Consider the following 26,546-nt stretch of genomic DNA (forward strand, 5'->3'; position numbering starts at 1 on the left):
TCTTTATAAACCTTTGCGCGAGTTTAATACATAGTTCAATATCTAAGCAGAGTAGTGGTCTAGGTAAGAAATCGTTCCATTCGGTCATTTTTATTCCAGGTCCCCTCTCCTACTTGAGTTTAAAGCCCCCACCCCCATCATTCGCATAATGCTCACAAGGGCGTCCCTGCAAAAGAAACAGGAATTTCGATATTTGACAAACTGTTGTTATACAGCACCTTTTTAATAAAAAAAATAAAAACTGTTTTAATTTAGATGACAGGTTACTAAATCATTAACCAGCTTTAAGCTTTGTTTATATTGGCTTCATTTTTAAATTCACACAACAATGCGCAACTAGACCGTTTCGTGAGTACTTACTAAGTCCGCTATAAACTGCTTTGCGACCAATCGTAGGTCTCGGCGGAGTTCTACTGTCAGCTGTAATATAGCGCTGGTGTCAACTTGAGTTCACTGTTTTACGAGTCATTACAGCTATTGCGTACAGTAGGCGTGTTCCGTCGGTATCAAGATGAACCCTCTTCACATCTCTGCTGGATTGCTCTGTGTTCTGATAGGTAAGCGAGTGGAATTACGATAATCTATACCCCTACTGCAATAAAACGTCAGCGCAAATGCCAATTGGCAAATGGCTGTTCTACGACCGAATGTTTTCATCGGTCCCATTATATTTCTCCCGAATGCGAAGACCATATAGATCAATCAAAAAATAGTTTAGGTTATCAATTTATGGCTCTGGCATCGATGGATTTAATTTATTACCTTTATTCTTACGAAACCCATAAGCACTTTTGGCCTTGGAACTGCCATTCGCCCTTTGCACTGAGAAAATGCTTTTGTCTGATGTATACCCACTTTAAAAGGTGCATTTGACACTAAAATAGAGAGTCCGACTGATTACCGTACTTCAACGACAAAAGCTCAAAGCAAATTAATCAAATTAAAGCAAATTAGGCTCTTTGGTATCTGGGCATATATAAGATGTTAAGCGAATGTCTTGTTTATACTTTTAACCACCCTTACTTTAATTTCCCTTTTTTTTTACCAGAAACCACCGCCTTTCTAGCAACCAGCCCCTCTACTTTTTGTTTTGAATGAAATCGCGAAACCATACCTGAGCATTTGACAGGTACTCTGTCTTTCCACAACCCCCCCCCCCCCTCCAATGTTTGGAATAGTTCGAGAAATTCTGCCCCAAAACTTCCCCTTGAATTATCTGTAAGACTGGTATAATAACAGCATGTTAAGATATCACTGTATTTTTAACCACCTCTTAACGGTTTTTTTATCTCCTGGCCCAGGCCTTCTCTCATCATGCAAAGGTAAGTTCAGTTCATCTTTGTTATTTTGATTTACCAATTACCATTTACCTCAACCTCACCAGGTTGGCCACAGGGAGCCCACTCAACTCAGCGCATTGTTTATTTTGCATGTGCTTTGGACAAGTTCTCAATGAAACCCCTTCTAAATACATATGTCTTACTCTTCATTGCATCCTTTCATGTTTGTAACACTTTTTTTATACCCCTGCGCTGCGTCGATTTTTTTCAGAATTACTCGGGTTTTGCAAAAACTCGATTTCAAGGCTTGGAGTTTTATTGAGAACTTGGTGACCTAATTGATATTTATAAACGAAGTCCAAAGCACATGCTAAATAAATTATGCGCTAAGTTGAGTGGGCTCCCTGTGGGTTGGCAAGAACCAGAGTGAAATTGTGCCAGGGAAAACCCTAGCGGCAGTAGGAACGCTTGCTTCCCCCCCTCCCCCCTCTGACAAACACACTTTTCTGAGTTGATGTTGATGTATCAAATTATTACATGTTTATTTTACCTGTATAAATCGGTTGCTTGATGAAGGACGATATTACACATTTTAGCATTTCTTTAAGTAGAAACAAATTGATTACATCATCATCATCTCTCCACACCCTGTGGTCAGCCATGGTACTTGGTAGATCCTTCCGTGGGATCCCTGTGTCCCAAGGGATTGACTCAGGGAATGACAGTTTCATGGCTCCCACTTGGTTAAAAAGGAGACAGTCACATATGTTTCTTGGACGCAATGACAGACGAATTTTAGTCTCAAACAATAGAAATGACAATAGATTTTCTTCCTACCAGGATCGTGCATCGATAACAATAGTCTCTGTAGCTATTGGAAGTCCAAAGGTTACTGCTCCTCCTACAAAAACTTAATGAAGATATACTGCCAGAAAACGTGCGCTCTGTGTGATGGCGGCGGTGGAGGGACTGGTGAGTAATCAGTGGATGCTAATTCTGACGGGGTTCCTGTGTGGTCCCTTTTCCCAAGCTCTAGCGTTGCGCTGGCTTTTCGTGGTGGGAGCCAACTTTAAAGACTGTCCATCAATCACCTCTTGCAGACAATGCAAATGGTGGGGTTTCGTTTCGAGTTTTGGAATTTGCCGCTCAAAAGAAATTACAGAGAACATATTGTAGACATTAATTTATGAAAAGGTATATTCCAAATACAACGGTTTATTTGAAAGAAAACTTCAAAATAATTGTCCGCGGATAAAGTCTGATACATCATTAACGATATTTGATTGAAAGTGTCTCAGTTACTTGTTTGAATTAGCCGATGAAAATGGATTCAATTTTTGAGTGGCTCGGTATTGTGGGGGAGTGTTAGAAGGCAGCGTGACTGGTCTTCTCTAATGAATGAAATGGGTCTTTTTCAGCAGGGCCCTGCACGGACAGCAATCAGATGTGCCCCCAGTGGGCAACAAATGGAGAGTGCTCTAAGAACGCTGATTGGATGAAAGCCAACTGTGCCAAGAGTTGCAATTCCTGCGGAGGGGGAGGGGGGAGAGGGGACTGTACAGACAGCCAGCAGATGTGCTTGGTGTGGGCAAAGAATGGCGAGTGTCAGAAGAACAAAGACTGGATGAGTGCGAACTGCAAAAAGAGTTGTAATACGTGTACTAACGGAGGGAGCGAGACAACAAGTGAGTGACAGTAGGGGCGGGACCACGGGTGAGTGACAGTAGGGGCGAGATCACGAGTGAGTGACAATAGGGGCGAGACCACGGGTGAGTGACAGTAGGGTTGGCCCACGGGTGAGTGAAAGTAGTGGTGGTCCATGGGTGAGTGACAGTAGGTTGGCAAGAACCAGAGTGAAATTGTCCCAGGGAAAACCCTGGCGGCAGTAGGGACGCTTGCCCCCCCCCCTCCCCCTCTGACAAACACACTTTTCTGAGTTGATGTTGATGTATCAAATTATCACATGTTTATTTTACCTGTATAAATCGGTTGCTTGATGAAGGACGATATTACAAATTTTAGCATTTCTTCAAGTAGAAACATATTGATTACATCATCATCATTACCCTTCTGTCTCGGCCGAGATGGCTTGCATAATATCTCTCCACACCCTGTGGTCAGCCATGGTACTTGGTAGATCATTCCGTGTGATCCCTGTGTCCCTAGGGATTGACTCAGGGAATGACAGTTTCATGGCTCCCACATAATAAAAAAGGAGACAGTCACATCTGTTTCTTGGACGCAATGACAGACGAATTTTAGTCTCAAACAATAAAAATGACAACAGATTTTCTTCCTACCAGGATCGTGCATCGATAACAATAACCTCTGTAGCTATTGGAAGTCCAAAGGTTACTGCTCCTCCTACAAAGACTTAATGAAGATATACTGCCAGAAAACGTGCGCCCTGTGTGATGGCGGCGGTGGAGGGACTGGTGAGTAAACAGTGGATGCTAATTCTGACGGGGGTTCCTGTGTAGTCCCTTTTCCCAAGCTCTAGCGTTGCGCTGGCTTTTCGTGGTGGGAGCCAACTTTAAAGACTGTGCACCGATCACCTCTTGCAGACAATGCAAATGGTGGGGTTTCGTTTCGAGTTTTGGAATTTGCCGCTCAAAAGAGATTACAGAGAACCAAGAGAGCATAAGATAAGAGAGGGACACTTTGGTATTACCCGCGCGCCATGTCGCGTCCGAATCCGGCTATTTTTAGTAACCACCACCCCACCACTGCGCGTGAGGATTTGATCCTTTTCTTTTGTCCTACTCCCCCGCGGGTTGCGGGTTGTTGTTTTGCCAACTCGATAGGAATGAAAAGAGATCATGTAAAATAACTCGGAAGAAGAAAACAGGTCTAACTTAAGTTACCAAGATTGGCAAATATACTCACAGAAAGCTAAATCCCTGAATAGTTTGACTGTTTTGTTTGTCTGAGCGGCGAAGTCAAATTAGAAAGAAAAAACCGACAAGAGATAAAATGGCTGTGATACTGCGTTTGATTCAAATCCCGACACCAGCTTGTATAATAACAAAATAATAATATAACATATAATAATAACAACATCATAGAAATACAGTAATATCTTCCTCTTTATTTCCTCACTTTTACAAAAGCTCAGATACTTCAGCTTGCTGGCTTTGATCATCATAAAAATGCATTCCCTCGCTACAAGGATAGTTTTATGAAATGTAATTTTCTTGGATTCCTTCTCAATTCACAGGAATACTCACAATCAATATTATATCTAATGTATCTAATGTCTAACTTACAGATTTCGTTTGACCATTAGGAAGTTAATGAATGTTGAGAAACCAGAAAGAAGCACCAAGTTAGAGCAAAATCGGTGATTGAAGCACGAGGTTTTCCGCTCTTGATTTTGAATGAAGTCTCGTTTCGGAAATCTTGCAATCCTCGAAGTACTACATCCCCTTAATAAACCGCAAGTGCCTGTATCCTCGATGCTAGAATTAAATTTCCGATGGTATTTGTGCAAATAGGGTGTTTTTTTCGATTTCAAGTCACAAAACAGGGGCAAACAACAAGATGTAAATGCCAAAGCGCGGGGGTAGGGTGAGTAAAAATGCTCACGCGCAGTGGTGGGGTGGTGGTTACTAAAAATAGCCGGATTCGGACGCGACATGGCGCGCGGGTAATTCATAGATCCGACGCGCGCACGAATATCCAATCAGAAAGCAGCAAAAAGAAGCCAGCGAAGTGCAACCCAAATGTCCCACAAATTGTACAACATGTCGGATGAGGTCAGTGAGTCCTGCCCGGAGTTATTTTAAGTACAGACGTTTATAGGGGTTTTCCTGCGACTTGAAAAATAAAACACAGTAACCTAACATGATGGAAACTTGTCTTGTTGTCCAAGCTTGGTGAAAATCTTGTGAGAATGAAGCATAGAAATAGATAACTAGGAGTTTGATTGTTGAATGGAAACGGCACGAATCCAGCTTAAAATACGAAAAATTGGAAATGATAAGATAAAGCGGTGCTCTCTACGGTAGGTACTAAGTGTTTATGTGTTTTCAAACATATTTTTGTCAACTTGCAGTGATTTAAGTGCGGGGAAAATCAGAAGAGAAAGCCGAATTCGCTGTTTACGACCGACTTCTAACTACAAGTTTATCGGCAAACGTCAAGATTTACAGCAAAAATACAAACGACAGTCTCATTCCTATATGTAATTGAAGAAGCCTAGGTATAATTTCAAACACAAGTTTAATGGTAGGACTTACACTGCTCTTGTAAGTGGTTTGTTTGCTTTTTGTTTTTCGTTTCTTCGTAGTACATTTTACGTGTTTTTCTACAATTGAGTCCCAACTCTACACTAAAAGCGGCCGGGCAAAGAAAACAGGGCTAGCACTTTCTGCGTTGACCGGAAAATGCTTATTTGCTTGTCCAGATTCGCAGAAAAATATCTCAAACCAATCTTTTTCGGCGTCGATTGCCGAGTTTTTGTGGGACATTTGTGGGACCACATGGCTGTTATTACACCATCTCTTTCCTGATTGGCTATTCGTGCGCGCGTGATTGACATGTCGGATCTATGAATAGCAAAGTGTCCCTCTCTTATCTTATGCTCTCTTGAGAGAACATATTGTGGACATTAATTCATGAAAAGGTTTATTCCAAATACAACGGTTTATTTGCAAGAAAACTTGAAAATAATTGTCCGCGGATAAAGACTGATACATCATAAACGATATTTGATTGAAAGTGTCTCAGTTACTTGTTTGAATTAGCCGATGGAAATGGATTCAATTTTTGAGTGGCTCGGTATTGTGGGGGAGTGTTAGAAGGCAGCGTGACTGGTCTTCTCTAATGAATGAAATGGGTCTTTTTCAGCAGAGCCCTGCACGGACAGCAATCAGATGTGCCCCCAGTGGGCAACAAATGGAGAGTGTTCTAAGAACGCTGATTGGATGAAAGCCAACTGTGCCAAGAGTTGCAATTCCTGCGGAGGGGGAGGGGGGAGAGGGGACTGTACAGACAGCCAGCAGATGTGCTTGGTGTGGGCAAAGAATGGCGAGTGTCAGAAGAACAAAGACTGGATGAGTGCGAACTGCAAAAAGAGTTGTAATACGTGTACTAACGAAGGGAGCGAGACAACAAGTGAGTGACAGTAGGGGCGGGACCACGGGTGAGTGACAGTAGAGAGGAGATCACGAGTGAATGACAGTATTGGCGGGACCACGAGTGAGTGACAGTAGGGGCGGGACCACGGGTGAGTGACAGTAGGGGCGGGACCACGGGTGAGTGTCAGTAGGGGTGGGACCACGGGTGAGTGTCAGTAGGGGCGAGACCACGGGTGAATGACAGTAGGGGCGGGACCATGGGTGAGTGACAGTAGGGGTGTTCCATGGGTGAGTGACAGTAGGGGCGGGACCACGGGTGAGTGACAGTAGGGGCGAGATCACGAGTGAATGACAGTATGGGCGGGACCACGGGTGAGTGACAGTAGGGACGGTCCATGGGTGAGTGACAGTAGTGGTGGTCCATGGGTGAATGACAGTAGGGGCGGGACCATGGGTGAGTGACAGTAGGGGTGGGACCACGGGTGAATGACAGTAGGGGGGGGACCACGGGTGAATGACAGTAGGGGCGGGACCATGGGTGAGTGACAGTAGGGGCGGGTCCATGGGTGAGTGACAGTAGGGGCGGGACCACGGGTGAGTGACAGTAGGGGCGGGACCACGGGTGAGTGACAGTAGGGTTGGTCCACGGGTGAGTGAAAGTAGTGGTGGTCCATGGGTGAGTGACAGTAGGTTGGCAAGAACCAGAGTGAAATTGTCCCAGGGAAAACCCTGGCGGCAGTAGGGACGCTTGCCACCCCCCCCCCCCCTCCCCCTCTGACAAACACACTTTTCTGAGTTGATGTTGATGTATCAAATTATTACATGTTTATTTTACCTGTATAAATCGGTTGCTTGATGAAGGACGATATTACAAATTTTAGCATTTCTTCAAGTAGAAACATATTGATTACATCATCATCATTACCCTTCTGTCTCGGCCGAGATGGCTTGCATAATATCTCTCCACACCCTGTGGTCAGCCATGGTACTTGGTAGATCATTCCGTGTGATCCCTGTGTCCCTAGGGATTGACTCAGGGAATGACAGTTTCATGGCTCCCACATAATAAAAAAGGAGACAGTCACATCTGTTTCTTGGACGCAATGACAGACGAATTTTAGTCTCAAACAATAAAAATGACAACAGATTTTCTTCCTACCAGGATCGTGCATCGATAACAATAACCTCTGTAGCTATTGGAAGTCCAAAGGTTACTGCTCCTCCTACAAAAACTTAATGAAGATATACTGCCAGAAAACGTGCGCCCTGTGTGATGGCGGCGGTGGAGGGACTGGTGAGTAAACAGTGGATGCTAATTCTGACGGGGGTTCCTGTGTAGTCCCTTTTCCCAAGCTCTAGCGTTGCGCTGGCTTTTCGTGGTGGGAGCCAACTTTAAAGACTGTGCACCGATCACCTCTTGCAGACAATGCAAATGGTGGGGTTTCGTTTCGAGTTTTGGAATTTGCCGCTCAAAAGAAATTACAGAGAACCAAGAGAGCATAAGATAAGAGAGGGACACTTTGGTATTACCCGCGCGCCATGTCGCGTCCGAATCCGGCTATTTTTAGTAACCACCACCCCACCACTGCGCGTGAGGATTTGATCCTTTTCTTTTGTCCTACTCCCCCGCGGGTTGCGGGTTGTTGTTTTGCCAACTCGATAGGAATGAAAAGAGATCATGTAAAATAACTCGGAAGAAGAAAACAGGTCTAACTTAAGTTACCAAGATTGGCAAATATACTCACAGAAAGCTAAATCCCTGAATAGTTTGACTGTTTTGTTTGTCTGAGCGGCGAAGTCAAATTAGAAAGAAAAAACCGACAAGAGATAAAATGGCTGTGATACTGCGTTTGATTCAAATCCCGACACCAGCTTGTATAATAACAAAATAATAATATAACATATAATAATAACAACATCATAGAAATACAGTAATATCTTCCTCTTTATTTCCTCACTTTTACAAAAGCTCAGATACTTCAGCTTGCTGGCTTTGATCATCATAAAAATGCATTCCCTCGCTACAAGGATAGTTTTATGAAATGTAATTTTCTTGGATTCCTTCTCAATTCACAGGAATACTCACAATCAATATTATATCTAATGTATCTAATGTCTAACTTACAGATTTCGTTTGACCATTAGGAAGATAATGAATGTTGAGAAACCAGAAAAAAGCACAAAGTTAGAGCAAAATCGGTGATTGAAGCACGAGGTTTTCCGCTCTTGATTTTGAATGAAGTCTCGTTTTGGAAATCTTGCAATCCTCGAAGTACTACATCCCCTTAATAAACCGCAAGTGCCTGTATCCTCGATGCTAGAATTAAATTTCCGATGGTATTTGTGCAAATAGGGTGTTTTTTTCGATTTCAAGTCACAAAACAGGGGCAAACAACAAGATGTAAATGCCAAAGCGCGGGGGTAGGATGAGTAAAAATGCTCACGCGCAGTGGTGGGGTGGTGGTTACTAAAAATAGCCGGATTCGGACGCGACATGGCGCGCGGGTAATTCATAGATCCGACGCGCGCACGAATATCCAATCAGAAAGCAGCAAAAAGAAGCCAGCGAAGTACAACCCAAATGTCCCACAAATTTTACAACATGTCGGATGAGGTCAGTGAGTCCTGCCCGGAGTTATTTTAAGTACAGACGTTTATAGGGGTTTTCCTGCGACTTGAAAAATAAAACACAGTAACCTAACATGATGGAAACTTGTCTTGTTGTCCAAGCTTGGTGAAAATCTTGTGAGAATGAAGCATAGAAATAGATAACTAGGAGTTTGATTGTTGAATGGAAACGGCACGAATCCAGCTTAAAATACGAAAAATTGGAAATGATAAGATAAAGCGGTGCTCTCTACGGTAGGTACTAAGTGTTTATGTGTTTTCAAACATATTTTTGTCAACTTGCAGTGATTTAAGTGCGGGGAAAATCAGAAAAGAAAGCCGAATTCGCTGTTTACGACCGACTTCTAACTACAAGTTTATCGGCAAACGTCAAGATTTACAGCAAAAATACAAACGACAGTCTCATTCCTATATGTAATTGAAGAAGCCTAGGTATAATTTCAAACACAAGTTTAATGGTAGGACTTACACTGCTCTTGTAAGTGGTTTGTTTGCTTTTTGTTTTTCGTTTCTTCGTAGTACATTTTACGTGTTTTTCTACAATTGAGTCCCAACTCTACACTAAAAGCGGCTGGGCAAAGAAAACAGGGCTAGCACTTTCTGCGCTGACCGGAAAATGCTTATTTGCTTGTCCAGATTCGCAGAAAAATATCTCAAACCAATCTTTTTAGGCGTCGATTGCCGAGTTTTTGTGGGACATTTGTGGGACCACATGGCTGTTATTACACCATCTCTTTCCTGATTGGCTATTCGTGCGCGCGTGATTGACATGTCGGATCTATGAATAGCAAAGTGTCCCTCTCTTATCTTATGCTCTCTTGAGAGAACATATTGTGGACATTAATTCATGAAAAGGTTTATTCCAAATACAACGGTTTATTTGCAAGAAAACTTGAAAATAATTGTCCGCGGATAAAGACTGATACATCATAAACGATATTTGATTGAAAGTGTCTCAGTTACTTGTTTGAATTAGCCGATGGAAATGGATTCAATTTTTGAGTGGCTCGGTATTGTGGGGGAGTGTTAGAAGGCAGCGTGACTGGTCTTCTCTAATGAATGAAATGGGTCTTTTTCAGCAGGGCCCTGCACGGACAGCAATCAGATGTGCCCCCAGTGGGCAACAAATGGAGAGTGCTCTAAGAACGCTGATTGGATGAAAGCCAACTGTGCCAAGAGTTGCAATTCCTGCGGAGGGGGAGGGGGGAGAGGGGACTGTACAGACAGCCAACAGATGTGCTTGGTGTGGGCAAAGAATGGCGAGTGTCAGAAGAACAAAGACTGGATGAGTGCGAACTGCAAAAAGAGTTGTAATACGTGTACTAACGGAGACAGCGAGACAACAAGTGAGTGACAGTAGGGGCGGGACCACGGGTGAGTGACAGTAGGGGCGAGATCACGAGTGAGTGACAGTAGGGGCGGGACCACGGGTGAGTGAAAGTAGGGGCGGGACCACGGGTGAGTGTCAGTAGGGGTGGGACCACGGGTGAATGACAGTAGGGGTGGGACCACGGGTGAGTGACAGTAGGGGCGAGACCACGGGTGAATGACAGTAGGGGCGAGACCACGGGTGAATGACAGTAGGGGTGGGACCACGGGTGAGTGACAGTAGGGGCGGGACCATGGGTGAGTGACAGTAGGGGCGGGACCATGGGTGAGTGACAGTAGGGACGGTCCATGGGTGAATGACAGTAGGGGCGGGACCATGGGTGAGTGACAGTAGGGGTGGGACCACGGGTGAATGACAGTAGGGTTGGGACCACGGGTGAATGACAGTAGGGGCGGGACCATGGGTGAGTGACAGTAGGGGCGGGTCCATGGGTGAGTGACAGTAGGGGCGGGACCACGGGTGAGTGACAGTAGGGGCGGGACCACGGGTGAGTGACAGTAGGGTTGGTTCACGGGTGAGTGAAAGTAGTGGTGGTCCATGGGTGAGTGACAGTAGGTTGGCAAGAGCCAGAGTGAAATTGTCCCAGGGAAAACCCTGGCGGCAGTAGGGACGCTTGCCCCCCCCTCCCCCTCTGACAAACACGCTTTTCTGAGTTGATGTTGATGTATCAAATTATTACATGTTTATGTTACCTGTATAAATCGGTTGCTTGATGAAGGACGATATTACACATTTTAGCATTTCTAAGTATAAACAAATTGATTACATCATTATCATTATCCTTCTGTCTCGGCCGAGATGGCTTGCATAATATCCTCCCACACCCTGTGGTCAGCCATGGTACTTGGTAGATCCTTCCGTGGGATCCCTGTGTCCCAAGGGATTGACTGAGAGAATGACAGTTTCATGACTCCCACATGATTTAAAAGGAGACAGTCGCATCTGTTTCTTGGACGCAATGACAGACGAATTTTAGTCTCAAACAATAGAAATGACAATAGATTTTCTTCCTACCAGGATCGTGCATCGATAACAATTACTTCTGTACTTATTGGAAGTCCAAAGGTTACTGCTCCTCCTACAAAGACTATATGAAGATAAACTGCCTGAAAACGTGCGCCCTGTGTGATGGCGGCAGTGGAGGGACTGGTGAGTAATCAGTGGATGCTAATTCTGACGGGGTCCCTGTGTGGTCCCTTTTCACAAGCTCTAGCGTTGCGCTGGCTTTTCGTGGTGGGAGCCAACTTTAAAGACTGTGCATCGATCACCTCTTGCAGACAATGCAAATGGTGGGGTTTCGTTTCGAGTTTTGAAATTTGCCGCTCAAAAGAAATTACAGACAACATATTGTAGACATTAATTCATGAAAAAGTCTATCCCAAATACAACGGTTTATTTGAAAGAAAACTTTAAAATAATTGTCCGCCGATAAAGCCTAATACATCATTAACGATATTTGATTGAAAGTGTCTCAGTTACTTGTTTGAATTAGCCGATGGAAATGGATTCAATTTTTGAGTGGCTCGGTATTGTGGGGGAGTGTTACTAGGCAGCGTGACTGGTCTTCTCTAATGAATGAAATGGGTCTTTTTCAGCAGGACCCTGCAAGGACAGCAATCAGATGTGCCCCCAGTGGGCAACAAATGGAGAGTGCTCTAAGAACCCTGATTGGATGAAAGCCAACTGTGCCAAGAGTTGCGATTCCTGCGGAGGGGGAGGGGGGAGAGGGGACTGTACAGACAGCCAGCAGATGTGCTTGGTGTGGGCAAAGAATGGCGAGTGTCAGAAGAACAAAGACTGGATGAGTGCGAACTGCAAAAAGAGTTGTAATACGTGTACTAACGGAGGGAGCGAGACAACAAGTGAGTGACAGTAGGGGCGGGACCACGGGTGAGTGACAGTAGGGGCAGGACCACGAGTGAGTGACAATAGGGGCGGTCCACGGGTGAGTGACAGTAGGGGCGGGACCACGGGTGAGTGACAGTAGGGGCGGGACAACGGGTGAGTGACAGTAGGGGCGAGATCACGAGTGAGTGACAGTAGGGGCGGGGCCAAGAGTGACAGTAGGGGCGGGGCCAAGAGTGACAGTAGGGGCGGGACCATGGGTGAGTGTCAGTAGGGGCGAGATCACGAGTGAGTGACAGTAGGGGCGGGACCACGGGTGAGTTACAGTAGGGGCGGGACCACGAGTGAGTGACAGTATGGGCAGGACCAAGAGTGACAGTAGGGGCGGGACCATGGGTGAGTGACAGTAGTGGTGGTCCATGGGTGAGTGACAGTTGGGGCAGGACCACGGGTGAGTGACAGTAGGGGTGGTCCACGGGTGAGTGACAGTAGGGGCAGGACCACGAGTGAGTGACAATAGGGGCGGTCCACGGGTGAGTGACAGTAGGGACGGTCCACGGGTGAGTGACAGTAGGGACGGTCCACGGGTGAGTGACAGTAGGGATGGTCCACGGGTGAGTAACAATAGGGGCGGTCCACGGGTGAGTGACAGTAGGGGCGGTCCACGGGTGAGTGACAGTAGGGACGGTCCACGGGTGAGTAACAATAGGGGCGGTCCACGGGTGAGTGACAGTAGGGGCGAGACCACGAGTGAGTGACAGTAGGGGCAGGACCACGAGTGAGTGACAGTAGGGGCAGGACCACGAGTGAGTGACAGTAGGGGCAGGACCACGAGTGAGTGACAGTATGGGCGGGACCACGGATGAGTGACAGTAGGGCAGGACCACGAGTGAGTGACAATAGGGGCGGTCCACGGGTGAGTGACAGTAGGGGTGGTCCATGGGTGAGTGACAGTAGGGACGGTCCATGGGTGAGTGACAGTAGGGACGGTCCATGGGTGAGTGACAGTAGGGACGGTCCATCGGTGAGTGACATTAGGGGTTGTCAATGTGTGAGTGACAGTAGGGGCGAGACCACTGTTTCAGACACTTGGTGCATTGCCGGGATGACATAACGGTGGATGGCAGAGGCTCTTTAAGCATTCTAATCCCTTTTTTTTTCAGAAACCTGAGTAATTCTTCAACACTTCTCCAGGCAGGAAAGGTGGGACCACCACTTACCTGGTACATGGTACATGGACCTTCTAACTATAGAACATCAACTCACATTGCACATGGAACACCTTAATGTAGTCTTTATTTTATTAGACATGAACGTCAAAATAGGACATCAATATTTTGTACAAGATCAACATCTTGTTTGTACAACATGGACTTCGCAAAAGAATCATCATCTTGTTAGTACATGGATCTGACAAAGGATCATCATCTTGTTGGTACATGAATCTGACAAAGGATCATCTTCTTGTTGGTGCATGGATCTCACCAAACGATCATCATCTAGTTGGTACATGGACTCCACAAAAGGACCATCATCTTGTTGGTACATGGACTCCACAAAAGGACCATCATCTTCATCATCAAAGGATAATTATCTTGTTGGTGCATGGACTCCACAAAAGGATATGTAAAGATGGCAATAACCATCAAAACTCTTAAATATATCAATAAATAATTATTAACAAAACTGATTTGATAAGGTTTATTGCGGAAACACTGTTTGACCTAGTTTGGGATATTAGTAAAAGATAGTATAGGACAGTGTTCTTGTTGATTAGCTGTAATTAATTTGCTGAGATGACTTGCTGAAAACGATTAGTGTAATTTGATACATTTTTATATTATTCTTATATTATTGGCAGTAACAGCTGCAATTTATGCACGCTACAAAATCAATAGGTGCAAAGATAAAGGTTTTCTAGATGTAAATAGAACTTGTGTAGATCTGATATGTAATGGCTAAGATGTAAAGCTAATTACGATAATGAGTGTCATTAAAACACATCAAGTATCAACTTCTGGGATTTTTATTAACCTTTGCGCGAGTTTAATACATAGTTCAATATCTAAACAGAGTAGGGGTCTAGGTAAGAAATCGTTCCATTCGGTCATTTTTATACCAGGTCCCCTTTCCTACTTGAGTTTGAAGCTACCCCCGCCCCATCACTCGCATAATGGTCTCTAGGGCGTCCCTGCAAAGGAAACAGGGATATTGCTATTTGACAAACTGTTGTTATACGACACCTTTTTAATAAAAAAAATAGTGACAGGATACTAAAAGCATTACCCAGCTTTGAGCTCTGTTTAAATTGATTTCATTTTTAAATTCACACAACAATGCGCATCTAGACCGTGTTGACTCAACTGTTTCGTGAGTACTTACTAAGTCCGCTATAAACTGCTTCGCGACCAATCGTAGGTCTCGGCGGAGTTCTACTGCCAGCTGTAATACAGCACTGGTGTCAACTTGAGTTCACTGTTTTACGAGTCATTACAGCTATTGCGTACAGTAGGCGTGTTCCGTCGGTATCAAGATGAACCCTTTTCACATCTCTGCAGGATTGCTCTGTGTTCTGATAGGTAAGCGAGTGGAATTACGATATTCTATACCCCTACTGAATAAAACGTCAGCGCAAATGGCAATTGGCAAGTGGCTGTTCTACGACCGAATGTTTTCATCGGTCCCATGATATTTCTCCCGAATGCGAAGACCATATAGATCAATCAAAAAATAGTTTAGGTTATCAATTTATGGCTCTGGCATCGATGGATTTAATTAATTACCTTTATTCTTACGAAACCCATAAGCACTTTTGGTCTTGAAACTGCCATTCACCCTTTGCACTGAGACAATGCTTGTGTCTGGTGTATACCCACTTTAAAAGGTGCATTTGACACTAAAATAGAGAGTCTGACTGATTACCGTACTTCAACGACAAAAGCTCAAAGCAAATTAATCAAATTAAAGCAAATTAGGCTCTTTGGTATCTGGGCATATATAAGATGTTAAGCGAATGTCTTGTTTATACTTTTAACCACCCTTACTTTAATTTCCCTTTTTTTTACCAGAAACCACCGCCTTTCTAGCAATCAGCCCCTCTACTTTTTGTTTTGAATGAAATCGCGAAACCATACCTGAGCATTTGACAGGTACTCTGTCTTTCCACAACCCCCCCCCCCCCCCCTCCAATGTTTGGAATAGTTCGAGAAATTCTGCCCCAAAACTTCCCCTTGAATTATCTGTAAGACTGGTATAATAACAGCATGTTAAGATATCACTGTATTTTTAACCACCTCTTAACGGTTTTTTTATCTCCTGGCCCAGGCCTTCTCTCATCATGCGAAGGTAAGTTCAGTTCATCTTTGTTATTTTGATTTACCAATCACCATTTACCTCAACCTCACCAGGTTGGCCACAGGGAGCCCACTCAACTCAGCGCATTGTTTATTTTGCATGTGCTTTGGACAAGTTCTCAATGAAACCCCTTCTAAATACATATGTCTTACTCTTCATTGCATCCTTTCATGTTTGTAACACTTTTTTTATACCCCTGCGCTGCGTCGATTTTTTTCAGAATTACTCGGGTTTTGCAAAAACTCGATTTCAAGGCTTGGAGTTTTATTGAGAACTTGGTGACCTAATTGATATTTATAAACGAAGTCCAAAGCACATGCTAAATAAATTATGCGCTAAGTTGAGTGGGCTCCCTGTGGGTTGGCAAGAACCAGAGTGAAATTGTGCCAGGGAAAACCCTAGCGGCAGTAGGAACGCTTGCTTCCCCCCCTCCCCCCTCTGACAAACACACTTTTCTGAGCTGATGTTGATGTATCAAATTATTACATGTTTATTTTACCTGTATAAATCGGTTGCTTGATGAAGGACGATATTACAAATTTTAGCATTTCTTCAAGTAGAAACATATTGATTACATCATCATCATTACCCTTCTGTCTCGGCCGAGATGGCTTGCATAATATCTCTCCACACCCTGTGGTCAGCCATGGTACTTGGTAGATCATTCCGTGTGATCCCTGTGTCCCTAGGGATTGACTCAGGGAATGACAGTTTCATGGCTCCCACATAATAAAAAAGGAGACAGTCACATCTGTTTCTTGGACGCAATGACAGACGAATTTTAGTCTCAAACAATAAAAATGACAACAGATTTTCTTCCTACCAGGATCGTGCATCGATAACAATAACCTCTGTAGCTATTGGAAGTCCAAAGGTTACTGCTCCTCCTACAAAAACTTAATGAAGATATACTGCCAGAAAACGTGCGCCCTGTGTGATGGCGGCGGTGGAGGGACTGGTGAGTAATCAGTGGATGCTAATTCTGACGGGGTTCCTGTGTGGTCCCTTTTCCCAAGCTCTAGCGTTGCGCTGGCTTTTCGTGGTGGGAGCCAACTTTAAAGACTTTCCATCGATCACCTCTTGCAGACAATGCAAATGGTGGGGTTTCGTTTCGAGTTTTGGAATTTGCCGCTCAAAAGAAATTACAGACAACATATTGTAGACATTAATTTATGAAAAGGTCTATTCCAAATACAACAGTTTATTTGAAAGAAAACTTCAAAATAATTGTCCGCGGATAAAGTCTAATACATCATTAACGATATTTGATTGAAAGTGTCTCAGTTACTTGTTTGAATTAGCCGATGGAAATGGATTCAATTTTTGAGTGGCTCGGTATTGTGGGGGAGTGTTAGAAGGCAGCGTGACTGGTCTTCTCTAATGAATGAAATGGGTCTTTTTCAGCAGGGCCCTGCACGGACAGCAATCAGATGTGCCCCCAGTGGGCAACAAATGGAGAGTGCTCTAAGAACGCTGATTGGATGAAAGCCAACTGTGCCAAGAGTTGCAATTCCTGCGGAGTGGGAGGATGGAAAGGGGACTGTACAGACAGCCAGCAGATGTGCTTGGTGTGGGCAAAGAATGGCGAGTGTCAGAAGAACAAAGACTGGATGAGTGCGAACTGCAAAAAGAGTTGTAATACGTGTACTAACGGAGGGAGCGAGACAACAAGTGAGTGACAGTAGGGGCGGGACCACGGGTGAGTGACAGTAGTGGTGGTCCATGGGTGAGTGACAGTAGGGGCAGGACCACGAGTGAGTGACAGTAGTGGTGGTCCATGGGTGAGTGAAAGTAGTGGTGGTCCACGGGTGAGTGACAGTAGGGTTGGTCCACGGGTGAGTGAAAGTAGTGGTGGTCCATGGGTGAGTGAAAGTAGTGGTGGTCCACGGGTGAGTGACAGTAGGGTTGGTCCACGGGTGAGTGAAAGTAGTGGTGGTCCACGGGTGAGTGACATTAGGGTTGGTCCACGGGTGAGTGAAAGTAGTGGTGGTCCATGGGTGAGTGACAGTAGGGGTGGTCCATGGGTGAGTGACAGTAGGTTGGCAAGAGCCAGAGTGAAATTGTCCCAGGGAAAACCCTGGCGGCAGTAGGGACGCTCGCCCCCCCCCCCTCCCCCTCTGACAATCACACTTTTCTGAGTTGATGTTGATGTATCAAATTATTACATGTTTATGTTACCTGTATAAATCGGTTGCTTGATGAAGGACGATATTACACATTTTAGCATTTCTAAGTATAAACAAATTGATTACATCATCATCATTACCCTTCTGTCTCGGCCGAGATGGCTTGCATAATATCCTCCCACACCCTGTGGTCAGCCATGGTACTTGGTAGATCCTTCCGTGGGATCCCTGTGTCCCAAGGGATTGACTGAGAGAATGACAGTTTCATGACTCCCACATGATTTAAAAGGAGACAGTCGCATCTGTTTCTTGGACGCAATGACAGACGAATTTTAGTCTCAAACAATAGAAATGACAATAGATTTTCTTCCTACCAGGATCGTGTATCGATAACAATTACTTCTGTAGCTATTGGAAGTCCAAAGGTTACAGCTCCTCCTACAAAGACTATATGAAGATAAACTGCCTGAAAACGTGCGCCCTGTGTGATGGCGGCAGTGGAGGGACTGGTGAGTAATCAGTGGATGCTAATTCTGACGGGGTTCCTGTGTGGTCCCTTTTCACAAGCTCTAGCGTTGCGCTGGCTTTTCGTGGTGGGAGCCAACTTTAAAGACTGTGCATCGATCACCTCTTGCAGACAATGCAAATGGTGGGGTTTCGTTTCGAGTTTTGGAATTTGCCGCTCAAAAGAAATTACAGAGAACATATTATAAAAAAGTCTATCCCAAATACAACGGTTTATTTGAAAGAAAACTTTAAAATAATTGTCCGCCGATAAAGCCTAATACATCATTAACGATATTTGATTGAAAGTGTCTCAGTTACTTGTTTGAATTAGCCGATGGAAATGGATTCAATTTTTTAGTGGCTCGGTATTGTGGGGGAGTGTTACTAGGCAGCGTGATTGGTCTTCTCTAATGAATGAAATGGGTCTTTTTCAGCAGGACCCTGCAAGGACAGCTATCAGATGTGCCCCCAGTGGGCAACAAATGGAGAGTGCTCTAAGAACCCTGATTGGATGAAAGCCAACTGTGCCAAGAGTTGCGATTCCTGCGGAGGGGGAGGGGGGAGAGGGGACTGTACAGACAGCCAGCAGATGTGCTTGGTGTGGGCAAAGAATGGCGAGTGTCAGAAGAACAAAGACTGGATGAGTGCGAACTGCAAAAAGAGTTGTAATACGTGTACTAACGGAGGGAGCGAGACAACAAGTGAGTGACAGTAGGGGCGGGACAACGGGTGAGTGACAGTAGGGGCGAGATCACGAGTGAGTGACAGTAGGGGCGAGACCACGGGTGAGTGACAGTAGGGGCGGGACCACGGGTGAGTGACAGTAGGGGCGGGACCAGGGGTGAATGACAGTAGGGGCGGGACCACGGGTGAGTGACAGTAGGGGCGGGACCACGGGTGAGTGTCAGTAGGGGTGGGACCACGGGTGAGTGACAGTAGGGGCAGGACCACGGGTGAGTGACAGTAGGGGCGGGACCACGGGTGAGTGACAGTAGGGTTGGTCCACGGGTGAGTGAAAGTAGTGGTGGTCCACGGGTGAGTGACAGTAGGGGTGTTCCATGGGTGAGTGACAGTAGGGGCAGGACCACGGGTGAGTGACAGTAGGGGCGGGACCACGGGTGAGTGACAGTAGGGGCAGTCCATGGGTAAGTGACAGTAGGGATGGTCCACGGGTAAGTGAAAGTAGTGGTGGTCCATGGGTGAGTGACAGTAGGGGTGGTCCATGGGTGAGTGACAGTAGGGGTGGTCCACGGGTGAGTGACAGTAGGGGTGGTCCACGGGTGAGTGACAGTAGGGTTGGTCCACGGGTGAGTGAAAGTAGTGGTGGTCCACGGGTGAGTGACTGTAGGGTTGGTCCACGGGTGAGTGAAAGTAGTGGTGGTCCATGGGTGAGTGACAGTGGGGGCGGTCCATGGGTGAGCGAAAGTAGTGGTGGTCCATGGGTGAGTGACAGTAGGGGCAGGACCACGAGTGAGTGACAGTAGTGGTGGTCCATGGTTGAGTGAAAGTAGTGGTGGTCCACGGGTGAGTGACAGTAGGGTTGGTCCACGGGTGAGTGAAAGTAGTGGTGGTCCATGGGTGAGTGAAAGTAGTGGTGGTCCACGGGTGAGTGACAGTAGGGTTGGTCCACGGGTGAGTGAAAGTAGTGGTGGTCCACGGGTGAGTGACAGTAGGGTTGGTCCACTGGTGAGTGAAAGTAGTGGTGGTCCATGGGTGAGTGACAGTAGGGGTGGTCCATGGGTGAGTGACAGTAGGTTGGCAAGAGCCAGAGTGAAATTGTCCCAGGGAAAACCCTGGCGGCAGTAGGGACGCTTGCCCCCCCCCCCCCCTCCCCCTCTGACAAACACACTTTTCTGAGTTGATGTTGATGTATCAAATTATTACATGTTTATGTTACCTGTATAAATCGGTTGCTTGATGAAGGACGATATTACACATTTTAGCATTTCTAAGTATAAACAAATTGATTACATCATTATCATTATCCTTCTTTCTCGGCCGAGATGGCTTGCATAATATCCTCCCACACCCTGTGGTCAGCCATGGTACTTGGTAGATCCTTCCGTGGGATCCCTGTGTCCCAAGGGATTGACTGAGAGAATGACAGTTTCATGACTCCCACATGATTTAAAAGGAGACAGTCGCATCTGTTTCTTGGACGCAATGACAGACGAATTTTAGTCTCAAACAATAGAAATGACAATAGATTTTCTTTCTACCAGGATCGTGCATCGATAACAATTACTTCTGTAGCTATTGGAAGTCCAAAGGTTACTGCTCCTCCTACAAAGACTATATGAAGATAAACTGCCTGAAAACGTGCGCCCTGTGTGATGGCGGCAGTGGAGGGACTGGTGAGTAATCAGTGGATGCTAATTCTGACGGGGTTCCTGTGTGGTCCCTTTTCACAAGCTCTAGCGTTGCGCTGGCTTTTCGTGGTGGGAGCCAACTTTAAAGACTTTCCATCGATCACCTCTTGCAGACAATGCAAATGGTGGGGTTTCGTTTCGAGTTTTGGAATTTGCCGCTCAAAAGAAATTACAGAGAACATATTATGAAAAAGTCTATCCCAAATACAACGGTTTGTTTGAAAGAAAACTTTAAAATAATTGTCCGCCGATAAAGCCTAATACATCATTAACGATATTTGATTGAAAGTGTCTCAGTTACTTGTTTGAATTAGCCGATGGAAATGGATTCAATTTTTTAGTGGCTCGGTATTGTGGGGGAGTGTTACTAGGCAGCGTGACTGGTCTTCTCTAATGAATGAAATGGGTCTTTTTCAGCAGGGCCCTGCAAGGACAGCAATCAGATGTGCCCCCAGTGGGCAACAAATGGAGAGTGCTCTAAGAACGCTGATTGGATGAAAGCCAACTGTGCCAAGAGTTGCAATTCCTGAGGAGGGGGAGGGGGGAGAGGGGACTGTACAGACAGCCAGCAGATGTGCTTGGTGTGGGCAAAGAATGGCGAGTGTCAGAAGAACAAAGACTGGATGAGTGCGAACTGCAAAAAGAGTTGTAATACGTGTACTAACGGAGGGAGCGAGACAACAAGTGAGTGACAGTAGGGGCGGGACCACGGGTGAGTGACAGTAGGGGCGAGATCACGAGTGAGTGACAGTAGGGGCGAGACCACGGGTAAGTGACAATAGGGGCGGGACCACGGGTGAGTGACAGTAGGGCGGGACCACGGATGAGTGACAGTAGGGGCGGGATCACGGGTGAGTGACAGTAGGGGCGAGATCACGAGTGAGTGACAGTAGGGGCGAGACCACGGGTGAGTGACAGTAGGGGCGAGACCACGGGTAAGTGACAATAGGGGCGGGACCACGGGTGAGTGACAGTAGGGCGGGACCACGGATGAGTGACAGTAGGGGCGGGACCACGGGTGAGTGACAGTAGGGGCGAGATCACGAGTGAGTGACAGTAGGGGCGAGACCACGGGTGAGTGACAGTAGGGGCGAGACCACGGGTGAGTGACAGTAGGGGCGGGACCACGGGTGAGTGACAGTAGGGCGGGACCACGGATGAGTGACAGTAGGGGCGAGATCACGAGTGAGTGACAGTAGGGGCGAGACCACGGGTGAGTGACAGTAGGGGCGGGACCACGGGTGAGTGACAGTAGGGCGGGACCACGGATGAGTGACAGTAGGGGCGGGACCACGGGTGAGTGAAAGTAGGGGCGGGACCACGGGTGAATGACAGTAGGGGTGGGACCACGGGTGAGTGACAGTAGGGGCGAGACCACGGGTGAATGACAGTAGGGGCGAGACCACGGGTGAATGACAGTAGGGGTGGGACCTCGGGTGAGTGACAGTAGGGGCGGGACCATGGGTGAGTGACAGTAGGGGCGCGACCATGGGTGAATGACAGTAGGGGTGGGACCACGGGTGAGTGACAGTAGGGGCGAGATCACGAGTGAGTGACAGTAGGGGCGGGACCACGGGTGAGTGAAAGTAGGGGCGGGACCACGGGTGAATGACAGTAGGGGTGGGACCATGGGTGAGTGACAGTAGGGGCGAGACCACGGGTGAATGACAGTAGGGGCGAGACCACGGGTGAATGACAGTAGGAGTGGGACCACGGGTGAGTGACAGTAGGGGCGGGACCATGGGTGAGTGACAGTAGGGGCGGGACCATGGGTGAGTGACAGTAGGGACGGTCCATGGGTGAATGACAGTAGGGGCGGGACCATGGGTGAGTGACAGTAGGGGTGGGACCACGGGTGAATGACAGTAGGGGTGGGACCACGGGTGAATGACAGTAGGGGCGGGACCATGGGTGAGTGACAGTAGGGGCGGGTCCATGGGTGAGTGACAGTAGGGGCGGGACCACGGGTGAGTGACAGTAGGGTTGGTTCACGGGTGAGTGAAAGTAGTGGTGGTCCATGGGTGAGTGACAGTAGGTTGGCAAGAGCCAGAGTGAAATTGTCCCAGGGAAAACCCTGGCGGCAGTAGGGACGCTTGCCCCCCCCCTCCCCCTCTGACAAACACGCTTTTCTGAGTTGATGTTGATGTATCAAATTATTACATGTTTATGTTACCTGTATAAATCGGTTGCTTGATGAAGGACGATATTACACATTTTAGCATTTCTAAGTATAAACAAATTGATTACATCATTATCATTATCCTTCTGTCGCGGCCGAGATGGCTTGCATAATATCCTCCCACACCCTGTGGTCAGCCATGGTACTTGGTAGATCCTTCCGTGGGATCCCTGTGTCCCAAGGGATTGACTGAGAGAATGACAGTTTCATGACTCCCACATGATTTAAAAGGAGACAGTCGCATCTGTTTCTTGGACGCAATGACAGACGAATTTTAGTCTCAAACAATAGAAATGACAATAGATTTTCTTCCTACCAGGATCGTGCATCGATAACAATTACTTCTGTACTTATTGGAAGTCCAAAGGTTACTGCTCCTCCTACAAAGACTATAGGAAGATAAACTGCCTGAAAACGTGCGCCCTGTGTGATGGCGGCAGTGGAGGGACTGGTGAGTAATCAGTGGATGCTAATTCTGACGGGGTCCCTGTGTGGTCCCTTTTCACAAGCTCTAGCGTTGCGCTGGCTTTTCGTGGTGGGAGCCAACTTTAAAGACTGTGCATCGATCACCTCTTGCAGACAATGCAAATGGTGGGGTTTCGTTTCGAGTTTTGGAATTTGCCGCTCAAAAGAAATTACAGACAACATATTGTAGACATTAATTCATGAAAAAGTCTATCCCAAATACAACGGTTTATTTGAAAGAAAACTTTAAAATAATTGTCCGCCGATAAAGCCTAATACATCATTAACGATATTTGATTGAAAGTGTCTCAGTTACTTGTTTGAATTAGCCGATGGAAATGGATTCAATTTTTGAGTGGCTCGGTATTGTGGGGGAGTGTTAGAAGGCCGCGTGACTGGTCTTCTCTAATGAATAAAATGGGTCTTTTTCAGCAGGACCCTGCAAGGACAGCAATCAGATGTGCCCCCAGTGGGCAACAAATGGAGAGTGCTCTAAGAACCCTGATTGGATGAAAGCCAACTGTGCCAAGAGTTGCAATTCCTGCGGAGGGGGAGGGGGGAGAGGGGACTGTACAGACAGCCAGCAGATGTGCTTGGTGTGGGCAAAGAATGGCGAGTGTCAGAAGAACAAAGACTGGATGAGTGCGAACTGCAAAAAGAGTTGTAATACGTGTACTAACGGAGGGAGCGAGACAACAAGTGAGTGACAGTAGGGGCGGGACAACGGGTGAGTGACAGTAGGGGCAGGACCACGGATGAGTGACAGTAGGGGCGAGACCACGGGTGAGTGACAATAGGGGCGGGACCACGGGTGAGTGACAGTAGGGACGGTCCATGGGTGAGTGACAGTAGGGGCGGGACCACGGGTGAGTGACAGTAGGGGCAGGACCACGGATGAGTGACAGTAGGGGCGGGACCACGGGTGAGTGACAGTAGGGGCGGGACCACGGGTGAGTGACAGTAGGGGCGAGACCACGGGTGAGTGACAGTAGGGGCGGGACCACGGGTGAGTGACAGTAGGGGCGGGACAACGGGTGAGTGACAGTAGGGGCAGGACCACGGGTGAGTGACAGTAGGGGCAGGACCACGGGTGAGTGACAGTAGGGGCGGGACCACGAGTGAGTGACAGTAGGGGCAGGACCACGGATGAGTGACAGTAGGGCAGGACCACGAGTGAGTGACAATAGGGGCGGTCCACGGGTGAGTGACAGTAGGGACGGTCCACGGGTGAGTGACAATAGGGGCGGTCCACGGGTGAGTAACAGTAGGGGTGGTCCACGGGTGAGTGACAGTAGGGACGGTCCACGGGTGAGTAACAATAGGGGCGGTCCACGGGTGAGTGACAGTAGGTGCAGTCCACGGGTGAGTGACAGTAGGGGTGGTCCATGGGTGATTGACAGTAGGGGCAGGACCACGAGTGAGTGACAATAAGGGCGGTCCACGGGTGAGTGACAGTAGGGGTGGTCCATGGGTGAGTGACAGTAGAGGCGAGGTCTAGGGTGAGTGACAGAAGGGGCGGGACCACTGGTGAGTGACAGTAATGGTAGGGCTATAGGGCTCCTAGGAAATGCATCCTCGGATACGCATGTGAAAAACAAACTGAACTAGTTTTCTAGATGTAGATATTCTTGTTGTAGGCACGTGGTAAATTTTGTTTCATTTGTAATATTTCCCAGGAAGCATGCCACCATATCTTCTTAGAATGGAACATTTTCATCTTCGATATCCCCCCCACCTATTAATGGAAAATGTGTTGCCAACACCCCCTGATAATTCCTAATCCATAACAATAACACACAAAATGATTCAACACTTGTTTTCTCGCCTTTAGTGTCGCCCCCAGTCTCTCCTTCTGCTTCGGTGTCAACCTCTCGCCCATCCACTCTTTCCCCAGTCACCCCTCCCCCAGCACCATGCATTGACAAGGACTCTAGGTGCCCACAGTGGGCCCAGAGCGGGGAATGCGCCAAAAACCCGGTCTGGATGAAAGCGAACTGCCAGAAAAGCTGTAGGACATGCAACGGAGGAGGAGGAGGAGGAACCACAGGGGGAGGGGGTAGTGGAGGAGAAGGAACCACAGGGGGAGGGGTTAGTGGATTTGCTAAGCAGGCTCTACAGCGTCATAACTATTACCGTAAAATCCACAACGCCCCCATGATGAGCCTGGACAGTGCGATGACTCGGTCAGCGGCGGCCTACGCGTACAAGTTCGCCTCTTATGGAACTATAGTGCACTCGAGCTGGCAGGAGAGGGGTGGAGACGGGGAGAACTTGGCTATTGTTTGTGGGGATGACCAGTCAGCTACCGCTGCCGTGGAGATGTGGTGAGTGATATGGTGTGATGTGGTGAGTTGTATGGTTTTGGTATAGAGATGTTGTTTGGTAGAGGTTGGGCATTGAGAACCCTGGGGAAGGGGGGGTAGGGCGTTTCCCAACCCATTCCTTGGCTTCGAGTTGGGTGTGGTAGTATGTGGGAATTATAGTCAGCTACCGCCGACGGAGAGATTAATTTGGGGGTGAAGGATAATAGCAGAGATGTCATAGCTGTGGCTGTGTTGTGTTAGGACATCTCGGCCAATAGCTATCAAATCATCAGAAAAAAAGGCGCAGGGGGCTCTTTCGTGCGTTCCAGTGAGTATGGGTACATTACGAGTTGCTTTGCATCCTAGTGGGAAGCAACCTTAAACAGTTTCTGTCAGCCGTAATTTTGTCATTCTAGCAAAGTGTGAAAAAGCATCCATTTCCATCGACTGATTTGGCGAAGCCAATGCGATATTTTCGATTGAATTTTTTAAATAAATTATCAAACTTTGTTTTTAGATGGATATTTCGAGATTTTAGCAAATTTTGTGCCTTCAAATATTTAATGAAAACAATAACAAAGGTGTGGCTGGCAAGGGCTCTTTAATAACAGGATGCCCGCGTATGGCGATATTTAGCATTATTGAGTTACAATGTAAACATAATTATCCCTTCCCAGGTACAAGGAGGTGTGTATGTACAACTTTAACTACGGCGGGATGAGTGGAGCCACCGGACACTTCACGCAGCTTGTATGGAAGGAGAGTACTCTGCTGGGAATCGGTAACGCGCCAGGCCAGTACACGGGGTGGCCATGTACGTACTGGGTAGCGCGCTACCGCGAGCACGGTAACATGTCTGGACAATTCCAGAAAATGGTGGACCGAGGAAGCTTCAAAAAGTATAGTTACTGTAAGTCAGGGCGATAGAGCTGACATAATCAGAACCAGGTATTCTCTGAACACACAATGATGCTCAAGGAACTCACTCTTATAATTTGAATAAAGTTCGAGTGGTTTCTGGA

At 46.9% G+C, this 26,546-nt stretch overlaps 2 protein-coding genes across 12 annotated transcripts; both read left to right on the top strand.

Moving 5' to 3' along the window:
- The first annotated feature begins 305 nt into the window (after positions 1–305).
- LOC5518523 (multiple epidermal growth factor-like domains protein 6) lies at positions 306–21,220 on the top strand. Of its 10 annotated transcripts, none has more exons than XM_048720511.1 (16): positions 308–557; positions 1,302–1,322; positions 2,121–2,252; positions 2,699–2,965; positions 3,584–3,715; positions 6,129–6,395; positions 7,521–7,652; positions 10,066–10,332; positions 11,394–11,525; positions 11,972–12,238; positions 16,402–16,533; positions 16,980–17,246; positions 18,079–18,210; positions 18,643–18,909; positions 20,431–20,562; positions 20,995–21,220. In XM_048720511.1, exons 1-16 carry the CDS (start codon positions 512–514, stop codon positions 21,105–21,107), a joined length of 2,706 nt encoding a protein of 901 aa, XP_048576468.1. In that variant the 5' UTR covers positions 308–511; the 3' UTR covers positions 21,108–21,220. The 10 variants fall into 10 exon arrangements, with proteins under 10 accessions (XP_048576478.1, XP_048576477.1, XP_048576468.1 ...); XM_048720515.1 differs by having other exon boundaries at positions 20,998–21,220; XM_048720518.1 differs by having other exon boundaries at positions 18,646–18,909.
- Positions 21,129–26,546, top strand: LOC125558953 (protein PRY1-like). Of its 2 annotated transcripts, none has more exons than XM_048720522.1 (5): positions 21,129–21,261; positions 23,076–23,207; positions 23,654–23,920; positions 25,053–25,545; positions 26,202–26,546. In XM_048720522.1, the coding sequence occupies exons 1-5, from the start codon at positions 21,150–21,152 to the stop codon at positions 26,449–26,451; spliced, it is 1,254 nt and encodes a 417-aa protein (XP_048576479.1). In that variant the 5' UTR covers positions 21,129–21,149; the 3' UTR covers positions 26,452–26,546. The 2 variants fall into 2 exon arrangements, with proteins under 2 accessions (XP_048576479.1, XP_048576480.1); XM_048720523.1 differs by having other exon boundaries at positions 23,657–23,920.

The sequence above is a fragment of the Nematostella vectensis genome, chromosome 13 (genome assembly GCF_932526225.1).
Source record: "Nematostella vectensis chromosome 13, jaNemVect1.1, whole genome shotgun sequence".
NCBI lineage: Eukaryota > Metazoa > Cnidaria > Anthozoa > Actiniaria > Edwardsiidae > Nematostella > Nematostella vectensis.